The sequence below is a fragment of the Aquarana catesbeiana genome, linkage group LG02 (genome assembly GCF_042186555.1).
Source record: "Aquarana catesbeiana isolate 2022-GZ linkage group LG02, ASM4218655v1, whole genome shotgun sequence".
In the NCBI taxonomy this organism is placed as follows: domain Eukaryota; kingdom Metazoa; phylum Chordata; class Amphibia; order Anura; family Ranidae; genus Aquarana; species Aquarana catesbeiana.
In genome coordinates, this window is record NC_133325.1 from 170,632,214 (window position 1) to 170,653,927 (window position 21,714).

The 21,714-nt window shown below is 41.0% G+C and overlaps 1 protein-coding gene across 2 annotated transcripts in view; it reads left to right on the plus strand.

The window, feature by feature from the left end:
* The window catches only part of STAC3 (SH3 and cysteine rich domain 3), a 158,975-nt gene that overhangs the window by 63,934 nt on the left and 73,327 nt on the right, over nucleotides 1-21,714 (plus strand). For both annotated transcript variants that reach the window (XM_073613823.1, XM_073613822.1), the window contains exon 3: nucleotides 20,965-21,062. In XM_073613823.1, the coding sequence (XP_073469924.1) occupies nucleotides 20,965-21,062 (98 nt within the window). The remainder of the gene's footprint in view (nucleotides 1-20,964; nucleotides 21,063-21,714) is intronic.

Sequence of the window (21,714 nt, forward strand, 5' to 3'; positions counted from 1 at the left end):
AATAGATTTACACAATCTGTTGTCAGCTTGTGGTTTTAGTTCAGGAGGAAGGTTGTATAATTCAGTGTAGTATTGTGGGATATTTTGATTTGAGATATCGTCGCTCTTGGATAGCAATTGCCCTGAGGGTGTAAGTATGGAGCGGATTGTGGTGCTTGCCTTTTTAGCTTGCAGGGCTTAGAGCTAAGAGCTTTCCGCTTTTGTTGCTATGCTCATAAAAGAGCTTTTGGGAATGTGTATAATTTTTCCTGGTCTTCCTACCTAGTTCCTCTCTTAAACGTTCTCTCACTTGATCTAATTCTGTTTGAATGTTTCGTGCTTTAGTTAGTTTTTGGGTCTGCTCTAGTCTCTGTATTTGTCTCAGCAGGGTGTTAATAGATTCCTGTTTGGCTCGTTTACGAGTAGCCAATATTTTAATAAGTGTGCCCCTGATAACACATTTATGAGTTTCCCATTGAGTCAGGTGGGTCGTATCGGGGGTTCTATTAGTTTTGAAAAAATCCTTGCTGTTTTTGTTGATTGTGAGGGTGTGTGAGGGGTCTGTGAGTAGTGATGCATCTAGTTACCAGGTCTTGGAGAATTGTAATCATTCTGGGAGTGCTAATGTTACGGTGATAGGGTGACATAGGTTCAATGGCTGCTTCAGAGAGTAAAAGAAGGTCTTTTTGTGTAAGTATAGTATAGTCTCTTATTTCAGGGTGCAAGGTGTGCCATGAGTCGTGAAGGAGTAAATCGTATCTGAAGCCTGATTTGCCTGAAGTGTCTTGTCTGAAGTGCTCTGTAAGGAATGGAAGATGTCCCTGAGGATGTGTCCTCTAGTGGGTTTAGGGCAACATTAAAGTCCCCTCCTAAAAGGAGGATGCCAGATTGGAAGGTTGATAGAGAGGTTGATATATCACGGAAGAAGCTGACTTGAGCCGAGTTGGAGTTGTATATATTTGCTATTGTTATTGGTTTTCCCCAAACAGAGCCCTTGATAAAAGTGTATCAGCCTTCTTCATCTAGTATTGAATCAGTTATTTCTATGGGCAGGTGCGTAGAGATTAAGATGGAGACCCCTTTAGTTTTGGCAAGCGGATTGGTTGTGTGGTATGCTTTCGGGAAATCTCTGTTTGTTAGTTTGGGGATATGGTTGGATTTGAAAAGTGTTTCTTGGAGGATCTTCTTTCTGGTTGGTTAAGTCCTTTCCCATTGAGGGATACTATTTTAATTTCTGCCATTTTGATTTTGAGTAATGCTTTGGGGCTGTAGTCCTCAGTACAAGAATAAGCAGAATCCCACTTGGTTGGTAATACAGTCAGGTCCATAAATATTGGGACATCAACACAATTCTAATCTTTTTGGCTCTATACACCACCACAATGGATTTGAAATGAAACGAACAAGATGTGCTTTAACTGCAGACTTTTATCTTTAATTCGAGGGTATTTACAATTGACTGCTCAGCTTTTCCATGGCCAGGTGTGTGTTATTCCCTCTTTATCACATAGTATAGTATAGTATAGTATAGTATAGTATAGTATAGTATAGTATAGTATAGTACTATATAGTACTATATAGTACTATATAGTACGATAATTTGAGGCTATCTTGTGGTCTTTTCCAGGTTTTGGGATGACACATGTGTGGGCTTCCAATAATTTTGTTGGAGGTGGTCTTTGGTTGTGCTATTAAATGCTCCTAGGAAGGGGTCAGTTAGTAAGTTTGAGAAAGTTTTGTAATTGGTCATACAGAATCCATCAAGGCCAGGGCTTTTACCGAGTTTCATTTGTTTAATGGCTGAGTGGAATTCTTCGGTGTTAAGGGACCATCTATTTCATGTGCTTGTTTCTATGTTATTGGTTTTGGGCTGTACTGTGAAAGGAAAGCTGCAATAATAGATTTACACAATCTGTTGTCAGCTTGTGGTTTTGTGGCTTGTGTGTGTGTTATTCCCTCTTTATCACATTTACATGGAGCAGATAAAAGGTCCAGAGTTCGTTTCAAGTGTGCTATTTGCATTTGGAATCTGTTGCTGTCAACTCTCAATATGAGATCCAAAGAGCTGTCACTATCAGTGAAGCAAGCCATCATTAGGCTGAAAACACAAAACAAACCCATCAGAGAGATAGCAAAAACATTATGTGTGGCCAAATAAACTGTTTGGAACATCCTTAAAAAGAAAGAACACACCGGTGAGCTCAGCAACACCAAAAGACCCGGAAGACCATGGAAAACAACTGTGGTGGATGACCGAAGAATTCTTTCCCTGGTGAAGAAAACACCCTTCACAACAGTTGGCCAGATCAAGAACACTCTCCAGGAGGTAGGTGTATATGTGTCAAAGTCAACAATCAAAAGAAGACTTCACCAGAGTGAATACAGAGGGTTCACCACAAGATGTAAACCATTGGTGAGCCTCAAAAACAGGAAGGCCAGATTAGAGTTTGCCAAACAACATCTAAAAAAGCCTTCACAGTTCTGGAACAACATCCTGTGGACAGATGAGACCAAGATCAACTTGTACCAGAGTGATGGGAAGAGAAGAGTATGGAGAAGGAAAGGAACTGCTCATGATCCAAAGCATACCACCTCATCAGTGAAGCATGGTGGTGGTAGTGTCATGGCGTGGGCATGTATGGCTGCCAATAGAACTGGTTCTCTTGTATTTATTGATGATGTGACTGCTGACAAAAGCAGCAGGATGAATTCTGAAGTGTTTCGGGCAATATTATCTGCTCATATTCAGCAAAATGCTTCAGAACTAATTGGATGGCGCTTCACAGTGCAGATGGACAATGACCCGAAGCATACTGCAAAAGCAACCAAAGAGTTTTTTAAGGGAAAGAAGTGGAATGTTATGCAATGGCCAAGTCAATCACCTGACCTGAATCCGATTGAGCATGCATTTCACTTGCTGAAGACAAAACTGAAGGTAAAATGGCCCAAGAACAAGCAGCAACTGAAGACAGTTGCAGTAGAGGCCTGGCAGAGCATCACCAGGGATGAAACCCAACGTCTGGTGATGTCTATGCGTTTCAGACTTCAGGCTGTAATTGACTGCAAAGGATTTGCAACCAAGTATTAAAAAATGTAAGTTTTATAGATGATTGTTAATCTGTCCCATTACTTTTGGTCCCTTAAAAAGTGGAAGGCACATATACATACTGTTGTAATTCCTACACCATTCACCTGATTTGGATGTAAATACCCTCAAATTAAAGCTGAAAGTCTGCAGTTAAAGCACATCTTGTTCGTTTCATTTCAAATCCTTTGTGGTGGTGTATAGAGCCAAAAAGATTAGAATTGTGTCGATGTCCCAATATTTATGGACCTACTGTATATAGCTGGTTGTGAGGGCGGGGGGGGGGGTGTTAAGGGAGGGCATGGGAGGTTGGTGCTACTAGGAAGAAGTTGAGGGACAGGGATTGGGAAATGTTCTGACTGCCAAGATAGACCAGCTAACCTGCTGAGAGTGGGAAAGAGAATTGGAGGGGATCAGCACAGAACTACAGACTGTGCTGTTGCAGGGGGTGGTAGGATTGAAGAGGATGACTACAATTGTTTTATGTTAACGGTGAGTTTGGTTGTCATATAACAATGCTACTCGCTTGGTGAGTAGAAGAGGAAAACAAATAGACATTCGATGCATGGAATGAGCAGACAGCATAGGGATTTGTGAGGAATGGTTGTATTGAGAGTGTGGTGTATAAGTATATGGGCTCCCCTTTACTGAGCAGAGTAAGGTCTGGCTGGGGTGTGAGTTGGAGATAATGTACTGGTCCATTATACATCTTTCGTAAGTTGGTGTAGTAGATAAAATACGTGTAAGAGCAATAGCATATCAGCAATGTGCTTTTTTTCCCGATGGCGTCTTGGTACAGAAAATCGCCATATTGTGAGAAACTTAGGGGGTGCATCTATATTGACAATAAAATGAGTGTTATATCCCAGAGTGGGTAGAAGTCAAGTTCTTGACCTATGAAAGGCATTTAAGCTCACAAGTCATATTGTGCAGTGAGATGTACACCTCTCAATAGATCGAAAGAGGTTTGCTGCATCAATTGAGTTAATTTTACGTACTTTATCCCTCACTCCCTCTTCTCTGTGACATGCTGGGAGGGCCCTCTGTATACTTACTTACAATGCAAGACTACTAGTCCTGCACTGTATAGAATGTGATTGACTGACAGAGCACTTAAAAAGAAGCCGTTTTGGGGACATAGTCATGGTAGGAAGCCTGCAAAATCGAGAGGTAAGATAAATAAAAGTTTTATTTTCATGATACCCTAGAATAAAAGAAAGATTTTTTACAGGTATAGGGTTGGTGGCGCTGCCCGCCACCCGAAAAGTGATCCTCCACAGTGAATCACTCTTTCCGGGTGAGTGTGCAAGCAGGGAGGGTGTCTTTCATTTCCGTCACCTGAAAAGTGAACCACTATTTGGGTTGCTTATCCCAGGTGAAAAGTGGGGGTAAGGAGTGTTTTCCGTGTTCTCTTTACCCAAGAATTTTTATGTATTGGTTTGTGCTCCTTTATTTAGTGAGATTTTATCCCTGTGATTACTTTGCATTTTGAAAATAAATGTGCAAGTACAAATACAAGATTGTGATATTTTCTTATCTGGTCTGCATGTGCTTTACGGTTAAATCAGAAACCACCCACATGAAGACCCTGAACATACGTGACTAATAATTGCTTGTGAAAGACAAAAACACAATCTTGAAGGTAATGGAGAATAAACTTAAAAAATTCCAATAAAGATAAAAAAAATAAGAAATTAAATGAAATTAATAATGAAAGACTAGTGAAAGATTCCTTAACCCTTTCATGACTAAGCCTCTTTTTGAAATTTGGTGTTTACAAGTTAAAATCCGTATTTTTTGCTAGAAAATGACTTAGAACCCCCAAAAGTTATATATATTTTTTTAGCAGAGAATCTAGAGAATAAAATGGCGATTGTTGCAATATTTTTTATCACACGGTATTTGTGCAGCGGTGTTTTAAACGCAAATTTTTGGAAAAGTGACACTTTCATGTATTTTAAAAAATCCAAACAGTAAAGTTACCCCAATTTTTTTGTATAATGTGAAAGATGATGTTACGCAGAGTAAATAGATACCAAACATGTCACCCTTTATAATTGCACGCACTCGTGGAATGGCGACGAACTACAGTACCTTTGAATTTCCATAGGCGACGATTTAAAAATTTTTTACGGTTACCAGGTTTGAGCTACAGAGGAGGTCTAGGGCTAGAATTATTGCTCTTGCTCTGACGATCGCGGCGATACCTCACATGTGTGGTTTGAACACCGTTTACATATGCGGGCGCGACTTCCATATGCGTTTTCTTCGCTGCGCGAGCTCGCGGGGACAGGGGCACTTTAAAATTTTTTTTTTTTTTTTTTTTTTTATTTAATTTATTTATTTTTGTACTTTATAAATTGTGTTTAAAATTTTTTTTTTTTTTTTTACTTTTATTGCTGTCACAAGCAATGTAAACATCCCTTGTGACAGTAATATGTGGTGACAGGTACTCTTTATGGAGGGATGGGGGGTCTAAAAGACCCCCCATCCCTCCTTTACACTTCAAAGTATTCAGATCGCCGAAAACGGCGATTCTGAATACTGTGTACTTTTTTAAATTCGGCGCCATTGGCAGCCGAGTAAACGGGAAGTGACGTCATGACGTCGCTTCCGCATTTACAAGAAGAAGGCTGGAACGAAGCCGCTCGCAGCTTCGTTCCAGTCCGCCCCCAGCCGCCGAAGGCAGCCGAACGGACACCGGGCCTCCCGATCGCACGGGAGGCCCGGTAACAGCGGCGGGAGGCGGCGGGAGGGGGGGATGTCCCCTCCCGCTCCTCCGGTATAGCAACCGAGCGGCTTTTAGCCGCATCGGTTGTTATACTCGGGTAGCCGATCGCCCGCTGAAAACAACGGTACCGGGATGATGCCTGCAGCTGCGGGCATCATCCCGGTATAACCCCTGAAAGTGGAATCTGGTACATTTAAAAATGATGTTTCTACTTTGAAGTCCAATCAAAAACATTGCATGTAGTGTCAAAATTTCCAGTGACTTTTGTGCTTTAACCAGAGTGTTTCGTGCCTAAATTTGGCCACGAGTGTACCATAGAACAAGTGACTCCCGTGCTCCCCTTCAGTTCCCCACTCACCACAAACCTGCAGGGGTAGAAAGTGTGTAGTGAGTGTCTAGGCAGTTCACGGGAAGATCACCTCCTCCTTGGCTCAATAGATACTGGGGTATCTGGAACCTCAGCCCCTCCAGGAATTGGGAAATGTTCTGACTGCCAAGATAGACCAGCTAACCTGCTGAGAGTGGGAAAGAGAATCGGAGGGGATCAGCACAGAACTACAGACTGTGCTGTTGCAGGGGGTGGTAGGATTGAAGAGGATGACTACAATTGTTTTATGTTAACGGTGAGTTTAGTTGTCATATAACAATGCTACTCGCTTGGTGAGTAGAAGAGGAAAAAAAATAGACATTCGATGGATGGAATGAGCAGACAGCATAGGGATTTGTGAGGAATGGTTGTATTGAGAGTGTGGTGTATAAGTATATGGGCTCCCCTTTACTGAGCAGAGTAAGGTCTGGCTGGGGTGTGAGTTGGAGATAATGTACTGGTCCATTATACATCTTTCGTAAGTTGGTGTAGTAGATAAAATACGTGTAAGAGCAATAGCATATCAGCAATGTGCTTTTTTTCCTGATGGCGTCTTGGTACAGAAAATCGCCATATTGTGAGAAACTTAGGGGGTGCATCTATATTGACAATAAAATGAGTGTTATATCCCAGAGTGGGTAGAAGTCAAGTTCTTGACCTATGAAAGGCATTTAAGCTTACAAGTCATATTGTGCAGTGAGATGTACACCTCTCGAAAGATCGAAAGATGTTTGCTGCATCAATTGAGTTAATTTTACGTACTTTATCCCTCACTCCCTCTTCTCTGTGACATGCTGGGAGGGCCCTCTGTATACTTACTTACAATGCAAGACTACTAGTCCTGCACTGTATAGAATGTGATTGACTGACAGAGCACTTAAAAAGAAGACAATTCAGATCTTCACTATGAGTGCCTGTCTTTTTCATCCATGAGGATACCCTATAGGGAGCCGCAGAGGTGTTCACTGCAACGTATTCACTCGAGGCAGAACAAAAAGAAATACCCCCTGAATGGGATTTTGAAAGACCACCAACTCTGAAGTATAAAAAAGTATCTTTTAATTGAATATGGTCTAGGATAAAAAGACGTATAACGTCTACACATTAGATAAATATATCAAACAAAAAACAGAACACCAATACAAAGAATGAAATACAAACTGACATATGTATGCTCCGAAGGGTGGTGTACCCTAATACCCCACGCGTTTCCAGTATTTTGATACCTTCATCAGGGGTTGAGAGTTGAATATATTTACATGTTTTAATTCAATTGGAATGATTCCATGTTCAAAGAGCAAAAGAGGCAGGCACTGACACTGAGGAGGACTGCTGTACACAGGACCCCTATATCCACAGGACACATTGAACCAGGGACTTTTGGATATTATCCCCTCGCTATGCAGCCTACATTTAAAGCTCTAGCAATACTCTGTCCAAAGTACTTTTTATAAGCATTCACTGTCTATTAGTGGAGCCTTATTGCTGCCAAGCACAGTTTCTGCTATACAGATGTTGGAAACGCATTGTATTTCAAGCCTTCTACCACCCCGGGCTGGCATCCATCTGACACTTCCTTTGGTTTAATTGCCTCTTTTGTTCTTTGAACATGGAATCATTCCAATTGAATTAAAACACATGTAAATATATCCAACTCTCAACTCCTGATGAAGGTATCAAAATACTGGAAACGTGTCGGGTATTAGGGTACACCACCCTTCAGAGAGTACATATGTCAATTTGTATTTCATTCTTTGTATTGGTGTTCTGTTTTTTGTTTGATGAAGTTATGTAATGTGTAGATGTTATACGTCTTTTTATCCTAGACCATATTCAATTAAAAGATTCTTTTTTATACTTCAGAGTTGGTGGTCTTTCAAAGTCCCATTCAGGGGGTATTTCTTTTTGTTTTATTGCACCAGGGATAGTACCACCGTACTCTACATCTGACATGGTGGAGGTCCCTCTTTTTTCTATTCACTTGAGGTGGAGACCCCCTGGAGGGGCTGAGGTGTCCAGATACCCCAGTATCTATTAAGCCAAGGAGGAGGTGATCATCCTGTGAACTGCCTAGACACTCACTACACGCCTTCTACCCCTGCAGGGGTGCAGGTTTCTGGTGAGTGGGGAACTGAAGGGGAGCACGGGAGTCCCTTGTTCTATGGTACACTCATGGCCAAATTTAGGCACAAATCACTCTGGTTAAAGCGCAAAAGTCAATGGAAATTTTGACACTACATGCAATATTTTTGATTGGACTTCAAACCAGAAACATAATTTTTAAATATACCAGATTCCGCTTTTTAAGGAATCTTTCACTGGACTTTCATTATTAATTTCATTTCATTTCTTATTTTTTTATCTTTATTGGAATTTTTTAAGTTTATTGTCCATTACCTTCAAAATTGTGTTTTTGTCTTTCGCAAGCAATTATTAGTCACGTATGTTCAGGGTCTTCATGTGGGAGATTTCTGATTTAACCGGAAAGCACATGCAGACCAGATAAGAAAATATCACAATCTTGTATTTGTACTTGCACATTTATTTTCAAAATGCAAAGTAATCACAAGGATAAAATATCACTAAAGGAGCACAAACCAATGCATAAAAATTCTTTGGTAAAGAGAACACGGAAAACACTCCTTACCCCCACTTTTCACCTGGGATAAGCGACCCAAATAATGGTTCACTTTTTAGGTGATGGAAGTGAAAGACACCTTCCCTGCTTGCACACTCACCTGGAAAGAGTGATTCACTGTGGAGGATCACTCTTCGGGTGACTGACAGCGCCACCAACCCTATACCTGTAAAAATTATTTTGAAGGGGGTCCAAGTTGGGACCACATCAAGGGAGGCAGCAGCCCAACCCACACCTAAGTACAGGATATAACCAGATTTATACTAAAAGAAAGATTTAACCTTTGCAGTCACAAATAGAGCTAATGCATTATTTAGGACTATGAGGAGTGATGATGATGTAGTTTTACTGTGTCCTGTTGCCAATACTGCCAATACTGTCTTAACTGCCTGTGTTGCACCCAGCAAAGAATTGTCCACAAAGCACAGTAACTGATGTCCACTTACAGGCACACTGAGATTAGGACATGTAAAAGGACAACTAGAGTTTCTAGAGCAGTCTTCTTGTGTTAACTCTTCACCAATGCTGGAGATGTATATTTATTAGCTTCGGGCTTTGGATTCTCACTCTCAATGCATTGACAAAACAAATGCCCTGGCTACCCACTTTTCCAACAGAACTTGGAATGAAATTTCATTTGCCAGGTGTGGTCAGCTTTGCAAGAAACAACTTAGTATTTCAACCTCTTTTTTAACCACTTCAATACCAGACAATTTTACTCCCCCAGGCCAATTTTCACCTTTCAGCGCTGTCACACTTTGAATGACAATTGCGCGGTCATATAACACTGTACCCATATGAAATTTTTATATTTTTTTTCACATAAATAGAGCTTTCTTTCAGTGGTACTTAATCACCACTGTGTTTTTTTATTTTTTGCAAAATCAACAAAAAAAGACTAATAATTAAAAAAAAAAGATTTCCTCGTTTCTGTTACACAATTTTGCAAATAAAGAACCCTTTTTCATAGATTTAGGCCAAAATGTATACTGCTACATTTCTTTGGTGAAAATAACCCAAATCAGTGTAGATTATTTAGTCTGTTGGAAATGTATAGACTCCACAAACTATGTTGTATATTTCTGAAAATCGATCAATCCATTCCTGATGTACTGACTAATTTCTGGAGGCCCAAAAATTCCAGGACAGTACAAATATCCCCCACATTACCCCTTTTTAGAAAGTAGACAGTCCAAGGTATTTAGTAGGAGGCATGGCGAGTTTTTTTAAATTGTAATTTTTGTCACAATGTTTAGAAAAATGAAGAAATTAAAAACAATTTTTTTTTTTTTAATTTACAACTGTTTTTCATACTGTCATCAGTGCAGTACAGTGTCATCAGATAACTGGTGTGGCAGTGATCAGGGACAGTAACTGGTGACAGTATGTAAAAAAAAAAAAAAAAGAAGTAAAAAATGTATTTTCTTAAATTTATTTTTAAAAAAATGTATTACCTTTTTTTTCTTTTTTTTATATTTTTTATTATTTTAAATACAGTGACCAGAGGAATACAGTGTTGCTACAGTAACACACTACTACTTTGGGGAGGTGATCAGGATTTTGTATACACTATGATTGCTTATAACTGTGAATTTTACAGTTGTAAGCAACCTTTTTTTCTGAACGACGACTACTCATTCAGTGTTTACTATTGTGATTAGCTGTGATTGGCCAACAGCTAATCACAAGGTACAGATGAGCTGTGATTGGCTTTGTCTGTACCATGTGATGACTTTGACCAATCACAGAGCTCATTACACTAGTACACAGTGAAAGGCATGAATCAAAGCCTTTCATTGTGTACAACTGTCACGTGATCTGCTGTGATTGGCCATAGCGATCACATGGTGCCAGCAGTGGGCCTGTACAGTGATCTCTCATCGGCTGGGTACTGTGGACATGGCGCTGACAGATTTCTCCCAGTACAACAGTACTCCCTATTGTGGAATGATGGCTGGATGGGAGCACTGTTGTTCTGGGAGGACGTGGAAGGGGTTAAGCACCACCACATCCTATAGATGCTTCTCTCTCTGCACTGAGTGACATTAGTACTATATGCCATCTTACATATTGGTTGATTTTGCTAGACAATTGATAAGTCTTCCTCGACCAAGATTCACAGCAAACCTTTGTACTTAGTGGAATGTTAATTATGGATAATTCTTGCTTTATTTTTTCAGTGTTTTCTTTGTTGTAGCTCTCTTGGGTCTCTAGACAAACTGATCTTTGGACCTGCTTTCCAGATGCATTATAAATAGTTGACCTGCATCCATTTTTTTCTTTAATGCCTTTCTGAAATCCTGCAGTGCAAATGCAAAACTGCAATATAATCTTCTGTTACAAAAATTAAAGCAAACTTTTTCACCCAATCATTTTAAAACCTTGGGGGTAGGAGATACAGTGTGTCCTAAAAAAAAAAAAAAAACTTCAACAAAGTTTATAAGTTTACATAGTTACATAGTTAGGTTGAAAAAAGACACAAGTCCATCAAGTTCAACCAAAAAAAAAAAATATACAATCCCAAATACACAAACCTACACCCACAGTTAATCCAGACGAAGGCAAAACCTCCCAGCAGAGCATGCTCCAATTTGCTACAGCAGGGGAAAAAATTCCTTCCTGATCCCCCAAGAGGCAATCAGATTTTCCCTGGATCAACTTTACCTATAAATGTTAGTACCCAGTTATATTGTGTACATTTAGGAAAGAATCCAGGCCTTTTTCAAAGCTATTGACTGAGCTTGCCAGAACCACCTCTGGAGAGAGTCTATTCCATATTTTCACAGCTCTTACTGTGAAGAAAACTTTATGTATTATGAGATGAAATCTTTTTTCCTCTAGACGTAAAGAGTGCCCCCAAGTCCTCTGTGATGACTCCATGCCTCTTATCAGTTTGGTTGCCCTTCTCTGCACTTTCTCCAGTTCCCCGATATCCTTTTTGAGAAATGGTGCCCAAAACCAAACTGCATATTCCAGATGAGGTCTTACTAATGATTTGTACAGGGGCAAAATGATATCTCTCTCTCTGGAGTTTACACCTCTCCTAATACAAGAAAGGACTTTGCTCGCTTTGGAAACCGCAGCCTGGCATAAGGTATATCTTCTATGACCTGCTCCTTTCCACCTGCTGCTGCTCCCCTGAAAGGGCCGGTGCTACCTATAAGCAAGGTAGGCTCCAGCCTGGAGGGCACATCAGTCTGGGGCGCAGTGGTGGCCCATGCATTGTGGGCATACAGGCGCTGCCCCCGTACACCTCCGCCGCCCTCCCTATTCATCTGCCCGGCCAGGATGCTGGACACATGAAATACTATGGCGGGGATAGGCGGGTGGTGTGTATTTTGAATCACATGATTAGAGCCAGGGGCTCTAATAGGCTTCAAAATAGGGTGGAATCGGGGCGCAGAGCACTGTGTCCTGATCCCACCCTGTTGTGTGGCATAGCGAATTAATTTTCACTATTTTTACACTAACTTTCCTCCCTGCCAATCAGCAGGCAGGTCAGTGAGACTTGTCTCCCGATTGGCCAAAGCACTAGGCAATCCTTTTGGATGCCTAACGCTTTGGCAGAAGAGGAGACATGGTGGAGGAAGCCGAGGAGCCGAGTGGACACAGGAGCCACAGCCGCTGATTCATGCCAAGGAGGAGAGCCACCACTTCCCGCCAAGGAGGAGAGCCACTGAGGAGAAGAGCCCCGTCACTCCAGGAAAGGAGCAGAGCCCTGCCACACGAGCGATAAGTGCCGCCAGACTGGCCGCGCCGGGGGTTAGTGAAGTGACAGCCAAGTTGGGGGACGCGTCTGGCTGAATTTTATGGGCACAAGTGGCTGCATATACTAGGCACAAATGGCTGTATATGATGGGCACAAGTGGCTGCATATGATGGGCACAAGTGGCTGCATTTGATTGGCACAGGTGGCTGCATATGATGGGCACAAGTGGCTGCATTTGATGGGCACAAGTGGCTGCATATACTGGGCACAAGTGGCTGCATATACTGGGCACAAGTGGCTGCATATGATGGGCACAAGTGGCTGCATTTGATGGGGACAAATAGCTGCATATGACAGGCACAAGTGGCTGCATATGATGGGCACAAGTGGCTGCATATGATGGGCACAAGTGGCTGCATTTGATTGGCACAGGTGGCTGCATATGATGGGCACAAGTGGCAGCATTTGATGGGCACAAGTGGTTACATATGATGGGCACAAGTGACTGCATATGATGGGGCACAAGTGGCTGCATATGATGGGCACAAGTGGCTGCATTTGACAGGCACAAATGGCTGCATATGACAGAAACAAGTGGCTGCATATGATGGGCACTAGTGGCTGCATATGATGGGCACAGTGGCTGCGTTTGATGGGCACAAGTGGCTGCATATGATGGGCACAAGTGGCTTCATTTGATGGACACAAGGGGCTACATATGATGGGCACAAGTGGCTGCATATGATGGGGCACAGTGGCTGCATATGATGGGGCACAGTGGCTGCATATGTGCACAAGTGGCTGCATATGATGGGCACTAGTGGCTGCATATGATGGGCACTAGTGGCTGCATTTATGGGCACAATTGCTGCATTTGATGGGCACAGTGGCTGCATTTGATGGGCACAATAGCTGCATTTGATGGGCACAGTTGCTGCATTTGATGGGCACATTGGCTGCATTTGACGAACACAGTGAGGCTGCAATTTATGGGGGGGTTCAGTATTTTTCAGTTTGTTTGCGCCCCTCCAAAAATTTTGAGCACCAGCCGCCACAGCTGGGGCGCCATGCTGGCAGGGGCGGACTGGGCCAGGGCACAGTATGGCAATTTCCTCCAAACCACTCTGAGGCCCTCAATATAGCATACTCAGTACTCATACTTGCTGCAGGCTGCTCGCACATAGAGTCAGACTGATACTCATAAAGAGCTGAGGTGCTGCAGAGGAAGGGTTACCCAAAAGACACAGAAAACAGGGGCGGAGTCTACAAGAAAGGGGTGTGGCCAGGCTCATTCCCAGCCCATCTTTTTCTTTGGTGCATGCATGAGGCGAAGCTCTGCAGACTGAGAGAGAGAGCTACAGTACTAGGGAGGTTGCCTGGTAAGTTAGTTGTTCTGTAGTGGCAGGATATATGAGAGATCACAGAGGGAATCCATCATATTTTAGTAGTGGTTGCTGATCTGCTGGCTGGTTGCTAAGGTCATTTAATTTATACATGAGCCCAAATGTTGCTAACCTGTAATGCTCAAACTAAAAATCAATATACTACCCTAGCCTGTCCATATACTACCCTAACCTGTCCATATACTACCCTAACCTGTCCATATACTACCCTAGCTTGTCTATATACTACCCTAACTTGTCCATATACTACCCTAGTCTGTCTATATACTACCCTAGCCTGTTCATTTTCTACCCTAGCATCTCTTTTTACTACCATAGCCTCTCTATTTACTACCCTAGCCTGTCCATATACTACCATAGCCTGTCCATATACTACCCTAGCCTGTCTATATACTACCATAGCCTGTCTATATACTACCCTAGCCTGTCCATATTGTCAATATTTTATGTGGCCACAATTATTTCCCAGCACTGCCTTAACCCTCTTGGGCATGGAGTTCACCAGAGTTTCACAGGTTGCCAGGTTGTCCTCTTCCACTCCTCCATGATGACATCACAGAGCTGGTGGATGTTAGAGACCTTGCGCTCCTCCACCTTCCATTTGAGGATGCCCCACAGATGCTCATTGGGGTTTAGGTTTGGAGACATGCTTGACCAGTCCATCACCTTTACCCTCAGCTTCTTTATAAGATTTTAACAGACAGGGATAAGGTTCACCACTACTTAATCTTACACAATTGGCATAAAAATGGTAATATAAAGGTTCTAATGCCAACTCACCAAATAGGTGTGGTCTAAGCAGCACAATCATTGCACAAAAAACTAGATGGGAAACCCAGTTGAAAAGTGAGGCCCCAAAACAACAAGAAGCTGCTCAAAAAGACACTTGTGGCCTCAAAAAGATAATGAAAAAATTTAGTTAGTATTACATTTTTTTTTAGTTTTATTAGTATCAAAAAAAAAGTTTTATTAGTCACATAGAAAAAAATACAGTACTGAGCCCCTAAAGAGTTAAAAATAATTTAACGTCTGTAAATACACCCTGAAGGCGTCACCGCTACCATAAGTTTGGGCTGAATCCCCAGGATTTGTGAGTTTTGCAAATGGTGAACTTTTGGCAGAAAACTTAGCAAGTTCACCATCAGAAATAGGAACAACCAATAATGCCGTGCATAGCCTTTGGCCATGGTCAGCTGAATCACAAAGCTAATAATTAGAAGGAAACTTTTATAAAAGTGTGAGCCAACAGCAGCCATATTGTCAGTATGTATTGGAGCTGTTAGGAAGAGTTAACAATTCTGTGCAGGCAAATATTTTTTCTTTGGTCATCCCTACTGACAGGAGCTTTGTCTAACATGTACACACTGCATCAATCTCCACACTGTCACAAACTTTTTTCTGACCATATTACCAAGTTGTGCACTCATCTACAACATCCTTAAGGCTTCAAATATACAGTAAACCTTGGTTTGAGAGTAACTTGGTTTGAGAGCGTTTTGCAAGACAAGCAAAACTTTTTAATAAATTTTGACTTGATATACAAGGGATGTCTTGATATACAAGTAGTGTCATGTCACAACTGAGTATAAAAGAGAAGAGAATCGCCTCTAAGTGTAGCAATATGGTTACATTTAATGAAGGTACAACATTTAGCAACATATTGCTACACTTAGAGTCGCCTTTCTTCTCTTTAATACTGTGTAGCTCCTGCTGGATTTTGCTTCTAATCCCCTTGTAGAGGCTGCCATTTGTGGATGGACATTTTATGGTTACACAACCTGGTCCCATTGCTATATTCTGTTTATAAGGACTATAAACTGAAGGACCTATGAATAAATGGTTGTGAAATGAATCATCTGAGTTTCCATTATTCCTTATGGGGAAATTTGCTTTGATATACAAGTGCTTTGGATTACAAGCATGTTTCTGGAACGAATTATGCTCGCAGTCCAAGGTTTTACTGTATGTCTTTTATACCCCTTAAGGAGCACAGAGGTGCACAATCCCCTAACACTGGTCTTGCAACTTTTGGATTCTGCAAAGATATGCTCCCCCTTTACATAGTATTACATTTATAGGATACCCCAGTCTCAGCTGCTAAATGATTAAGACAGCAGGGGGCAGAGACTACAGCAGATTGGATGAAAGCATAGGTTGACCAGCACTGGTGGGGAGCAGGAACTGGCAGGATCAACAGGAACAGGACAGGATCAATAGGAACTGACAGGATCAACAGGTTTTTACGAAACATTTACTTACACCAATATGGAAACCTTATACAACTACATTTACAAAGCAAAAGGGAGCTGCTTACACAACTATAGTATTTGGGTTTAGCTACACCTTAAAGGGGGACTTTAGTCAGTAAATTAAGTTCTGCTAGATCACTTCATGCTGCCCCCTTTTGCAGGTATAGCTATGTAAAATATTAAAAATAAGTGTTGATACTGTTTTAAAATCCAGTAAAACACTGTCTCAATCTGCTCTGCACATGCTCAGTTTCTCTCTATTGTTAAAAAGAGGCTAATCTGCTGACATTTTAAAGATTCACTGCTCCTCAGGAGCTCTGGGCTTCAGCAAAATAGCAGCCTCTGGCAAGAAGAAACAGGAACAATGCTGGAGGCAATTTACAGCAAACACTAATTTTAGTGGCATTATTATTAATGTGGAGGGTATGTTGCTAAAGAACATTATTTTTTTATCAAGTTTTTATGAGTAAAATTCCACTTTAATGACTACAATGGGAAATTGACATGGTAGTGACTAACTAATGTATGTTTCTATATATCTTTTGGGTTGGTGTTCATCCAATTTGTTGCTAATCACAGCTGAGATAAATATTGATAACTTGGCATGCCCCATTACTGCCTCTCCTCAAACTGTGTTGGTGTTATTTGCTAAAGGAATACAGAATCTTCACACAACAAATTAAACATTTACTTTAATTATCCAATCATGTAAAAAGCAAATTCCTATTCTCTTTAACCACTTGCCGACCGCCGCACACACATATATGTCAGCAGAATGGCACAGGCAGGCAAATGGGCGTACCTGTACGTCCCTTTGAATTTTCCGCCTATCGGGCGCGCCCGCCGCGCGCCGCAGGATCGTGCCCGCGGGTCCCGTGAACTCGATGTTTGCCGGCGTCCCACGATTGTGGCGAGGAGAGGCAGAATGGGGAGATGCCTATGTAAACGAGGCATTTCCCTGTTCTGCCTAGCAACATGACAGGGATCTACTGCTCCCTGTCATCGGGAGCAGTGATCTCTGTCATGTCGTAGTGAGCCCATCTCCCCCACAGTTAGAATCGCTCCCTAGGACACACTTAACCCCTTGATCGCCCCCTAGTGTTTAACCCCTTCCCTGCCAGTGTCATTTATACAGTAATCAGTGGCTGTTTGTAGCTCTGATCGCTGTATAAATGACAGTGGTCCCAAAATAGTGTCAAATAGTGTCTATTTTGTAGACGCTATAAATTTTGCACAAACCAATTAATATACACTTATTGTGATTTTTTTTTGCCAAAAATATGTAGAAGAATACATATTGGCCTAAACTGTGGAAGACATTTGTTCTTTTATATATTTTTTGGGGATATTTATTATAGCAAAACGTAAAAAAATGCTTTTTTTTCAAAATTGTCACTCTTTTTTTGTTTATAGCGCAAAAAATAGAAACTGCAGAGGTTATCAAATACCACCAAAAGAAAGCTCTATTTGTGAGAAAAAAAGGTTGTCAATTTTGTTTGGGTACAATGTTGCACAACCGCGCAATTATCAGCTAAAGTGACGCAGTACAGAATCGCAAAAAATGCTCTGGTCAGGAAGGGGGTAAATCCTTCCGGGTCTGAAGTGGTTAAATACCCAATCATGTGCAGATGATGAAAGTAAACAGCAACTTGCTTTTATACATTGTTGAATTAATAAAGTAAGTATTCACACAATTTATTGTAAGGAGATTCTCAACTCCTTTGGTAAATCAACCTTGCTATGTCCACTAAAGAACACTATGATCATGTAAGTATTGGCCAGGGAAGGGTCTCTGATACAGAAGGCTATCTTGAACACGTATTGCAGTGTAGGCAAATTAAGAATTTCTTGCTTTAATGCAGAGCTTGCTAGGAGTGTTTGAGGATGTGTTTGCATAGTGCGCAGAGAGCGAATTGTACACTGGATGCAACTTTACGTTGTATGTAAAGCCAAAACATTTCTTTTTTTAAAACATGTATGGCATTGAGAAGTGTTAAAAACCTTGTCAGGATTTTTTTCTTTCTTTCTTTGTCCTTTGGGTGAGATTCTCCTTTATTTTCTGTTCCAGAACCATGGTAGGAAACAAGGGTATATCCCTAGACATTTGTACACAAAATGGGTCCTGTTGGAAGATTACCCTTCGCACTTCTGTTCCTGTGATAACACTTTTAGATTTCCAATCACTTTTGTACAGGACACACCACCAGGATCAGTAGTGAGATATCAGTGAGGATCAGTAGTTCTATCCTAAGACTAAAAATCGGCTTTATGCACAAGTGATAATGTGGGCACGCCCCTCTAGTCCTACAGTAGTATATTAAGATTGTTATGCAGTCTAATTACTGTAGTGTACATATTTTTTACCTCCCTCTTGACCAGGGTCCATGTGGTTAACTTGTGGAATAATCAAAATCAATATCTGAATTTCCTTGGAGTACTTGAAAGTTTTGATTTGGGCACCAACACTGGTATATCGAAATGATAATTCTCACAATATTAAACATAATATATACAGCTTTTTTCATTTATTGACAATATAAAACACTGTATATATATTTTATTGCTGTTTGTGAATGTTTCTAGACTATCAGTTACCTTGCATTTATTTAGTAGCTTTCCGCCAATTGATCCTAATTTGCATTAGTGCTTAGTGTGTATGTGCAGCTAAAATCTTTTTCTTTTAAAATAAAGGGAAGAGGTGTTTGAATCTCTGGAAAATTTGTACTGCTATCCTGAGCTCCATTAGAGAGATTTACCCTCACTTTGTGTTCTATTGACCACACTTCATCAGAAAATATGTGAGGGAAACTCTCCAACAGTAACAGAGAGAAATAAAAATTCTCCAGTAGATTAGAGGGAAGGCTAAAACACGTATCAGATTTTTTATTTCTGTCTGTGTCCCTGTTGCAGATTTTGACTCACTTTCTCTCTGGTGAAACCATTGCTCCAATGGAGCCTGGATAGCAGTAAAATCTCATCCTTCCCTACTTTATCCAAAGCTTGGCATGCACAATCTATGGCTGTATGCATGTTCCCTGTGTTAGACTGGGAATGATTATGTTGGGCGTACCCTGATCAAAATGTGGCCACTTCAGGCAGGGACAGTTTCTGCCCCAGAGACACAGTAGGAAATCTCTCCATAGAAAGAGGATCTCCTCTAAACTGTTGTCCCCAGAACAGGTCCCATTGAAAGATTACCCTTTGCCTCCTGTTCTTGTGACACCTCTTTTAGATTTCCTATTGCTTTCTGTACTGGACACAATGGCCACCAGGATCAGTAGTGAGAGTGAATCTCCCCATTGGGGACACAGACTTCAATAAATATCTAACATGGGATCTGACTTTTTCTCATTCTAACTGAAAGATATTAAAAAAATGGTTTAAAGCATTAACACCCCTCTAGTCCTATAGTACTATATCAACATTGTTCTATAGTCTGATAATGATACATTTTCTTCACAGAAAACCCGTATAGAATGAAATATGGGGCTGCCATTGTTGATCTACTTTCTGTGAATTCTAGCTGCATGGAGGTCTCTGGCCCCAGTACTTTCTCAGTCATTGACCTGAAACAAGCACACAAATTAGTAAGCAGAACAGTTATGGTCTGCATACTTGTTTAAGGTCTATGCCTTGGAAAATATTGAAGCTAATATATCCTAATGGTAGCCAAGAAACTAGCATCTCACAAGGAGAAGTCAGCAGTGTCAGCCACTAAATTATTTCACTACACACTTTCTGAAATATCTGCCTGGGGTTGAGTTTAAAACAGATTATTTCACTGAAAAAACAAAGCTGCTTGCAGGTATGAAATATTTAGGGCCAGTTCACCCAACATGCAGGCCAGTACATTTTTTTCTGTATTAAAAACACATGGAAAGTAGGTTATATGGTTTTCGATGGCATAGTTCACACAAGTGCTTGCAGTTCTAGTGTGTTCCAGAAAAAAAGTAGAACATGCTGCATTTTTCCTTCACTGTACTGTACTGGAATGCTGTAAAATGCACTGAAATGCACCTAAACGCACAAAAAATGCACTGGAACACACATGTCCTTATTTAAGGTGAAGAAAAAAATGGGGGTAAAAATGCACTGGACTGCATCAAAAATGCATCAAAAGCACGTAAAAAACACTCATGCAGAAAAGTATCTGGAATGCTTCCGGACTGCGTTTCTATGGTGTGAACTGGCCCTTAGAGGTGCTTTCACATACATGTACGATATCAACTGCTGAACCTGAATGCTACATTGTTCTAAACATACAAAGCTCTGACAATGTTGGGCAGTATTAAATCCTACATGCCGCTTCCCATCCCCTCCCAACATGTCTATTGACCCATCACCAAAACAGGCTGCCTCATTAGTCTATAAAAATGTATTTGATACAGGAGATGGCCAAGATCCTTTACAACCAGGAAGCATTAGAGCTTTACTCATTCAGAATGGCCCAGCATATGGCCATAGCAGGGTGCCTGAACTTTATACCTTCTAACAGGTATAAATGATACCATTTGCCCAATGTATGTCAATGACAACAAGCGTTCTTCAAAAGAGAATTCTATCTGAGCAGTTTGGAATGGTGGAAGGAGTAGGGCTAAAACAAATCTCGGCTGTGCTCCCTGGGTCAGGCTGACGGGCCAGTAATGTGTATGAGGCATACTGTATGTGCAAGGTCTGCTTGCTCAACTGGCAGCACATCTTCACAGCAGTGCTGTGGAGGTTTAATAAAACAATTAGTACTATATCATCTTATACAGACATAAAAGTGACAATTCCACTTGTTTTATTCTATTTTATTCCTAGTAAACAACAAGTTTGGATTACGATGCAAGAACTGCAAAACTAACATTCACCATCATTGTCAGTCATACGTGGAATTCCAGAAATGTTTCGGCAAGATAGTAAGTTACTCTGTATATTGGGATTTATTTCAAGCTCTGTGGTTTTAGACTTGTTTATAGTTAATACACATGAAGTTATAGAAGTTAACTTTGTATAAAAATTATGTTTCATCCTGTTGTTTCAAAAAGAAGACTTAAATGTATTCTATGTATCTATAAGCACTTTTAAATAGTATCCAACTGTAGAAGTGCCAGTTAGGATAATTTCCAGCCAACTTTTTGATTTTGTTTGCTTTGTTTTTCAAAACCTAGCTAAAATTCCTGCTTTTGTTCTATGTTATAACATGCAGACCAGCTTTCCTGCTTTATAAATCAGAGGAATTTGGTATATGGAGAAAACTACATCTGTAGCATGTAGCAGGTTTCTCAACCAGGTACACCGTCTGTGTCTTATCAGGCTAATATAATTCACTGCTACTATTTACAAAAGCCAAGCACACTAAGAACAATTGTACAGTCATATGATTCTGCGGTTTTGTGCACCAAGATCACATGATCAAATACAGGGACACATAGGAAAGAGTTTCTGCACTCTACATTATTCCAGGAAGCTTCCGGGCCTCAGACCTGGGCCTCTTTGTAACACAGCGCACTCTCCCCAGGCAGGAGACCAGGGAGGAAAATCAACACAGAAGCACACACTTCCTCACCA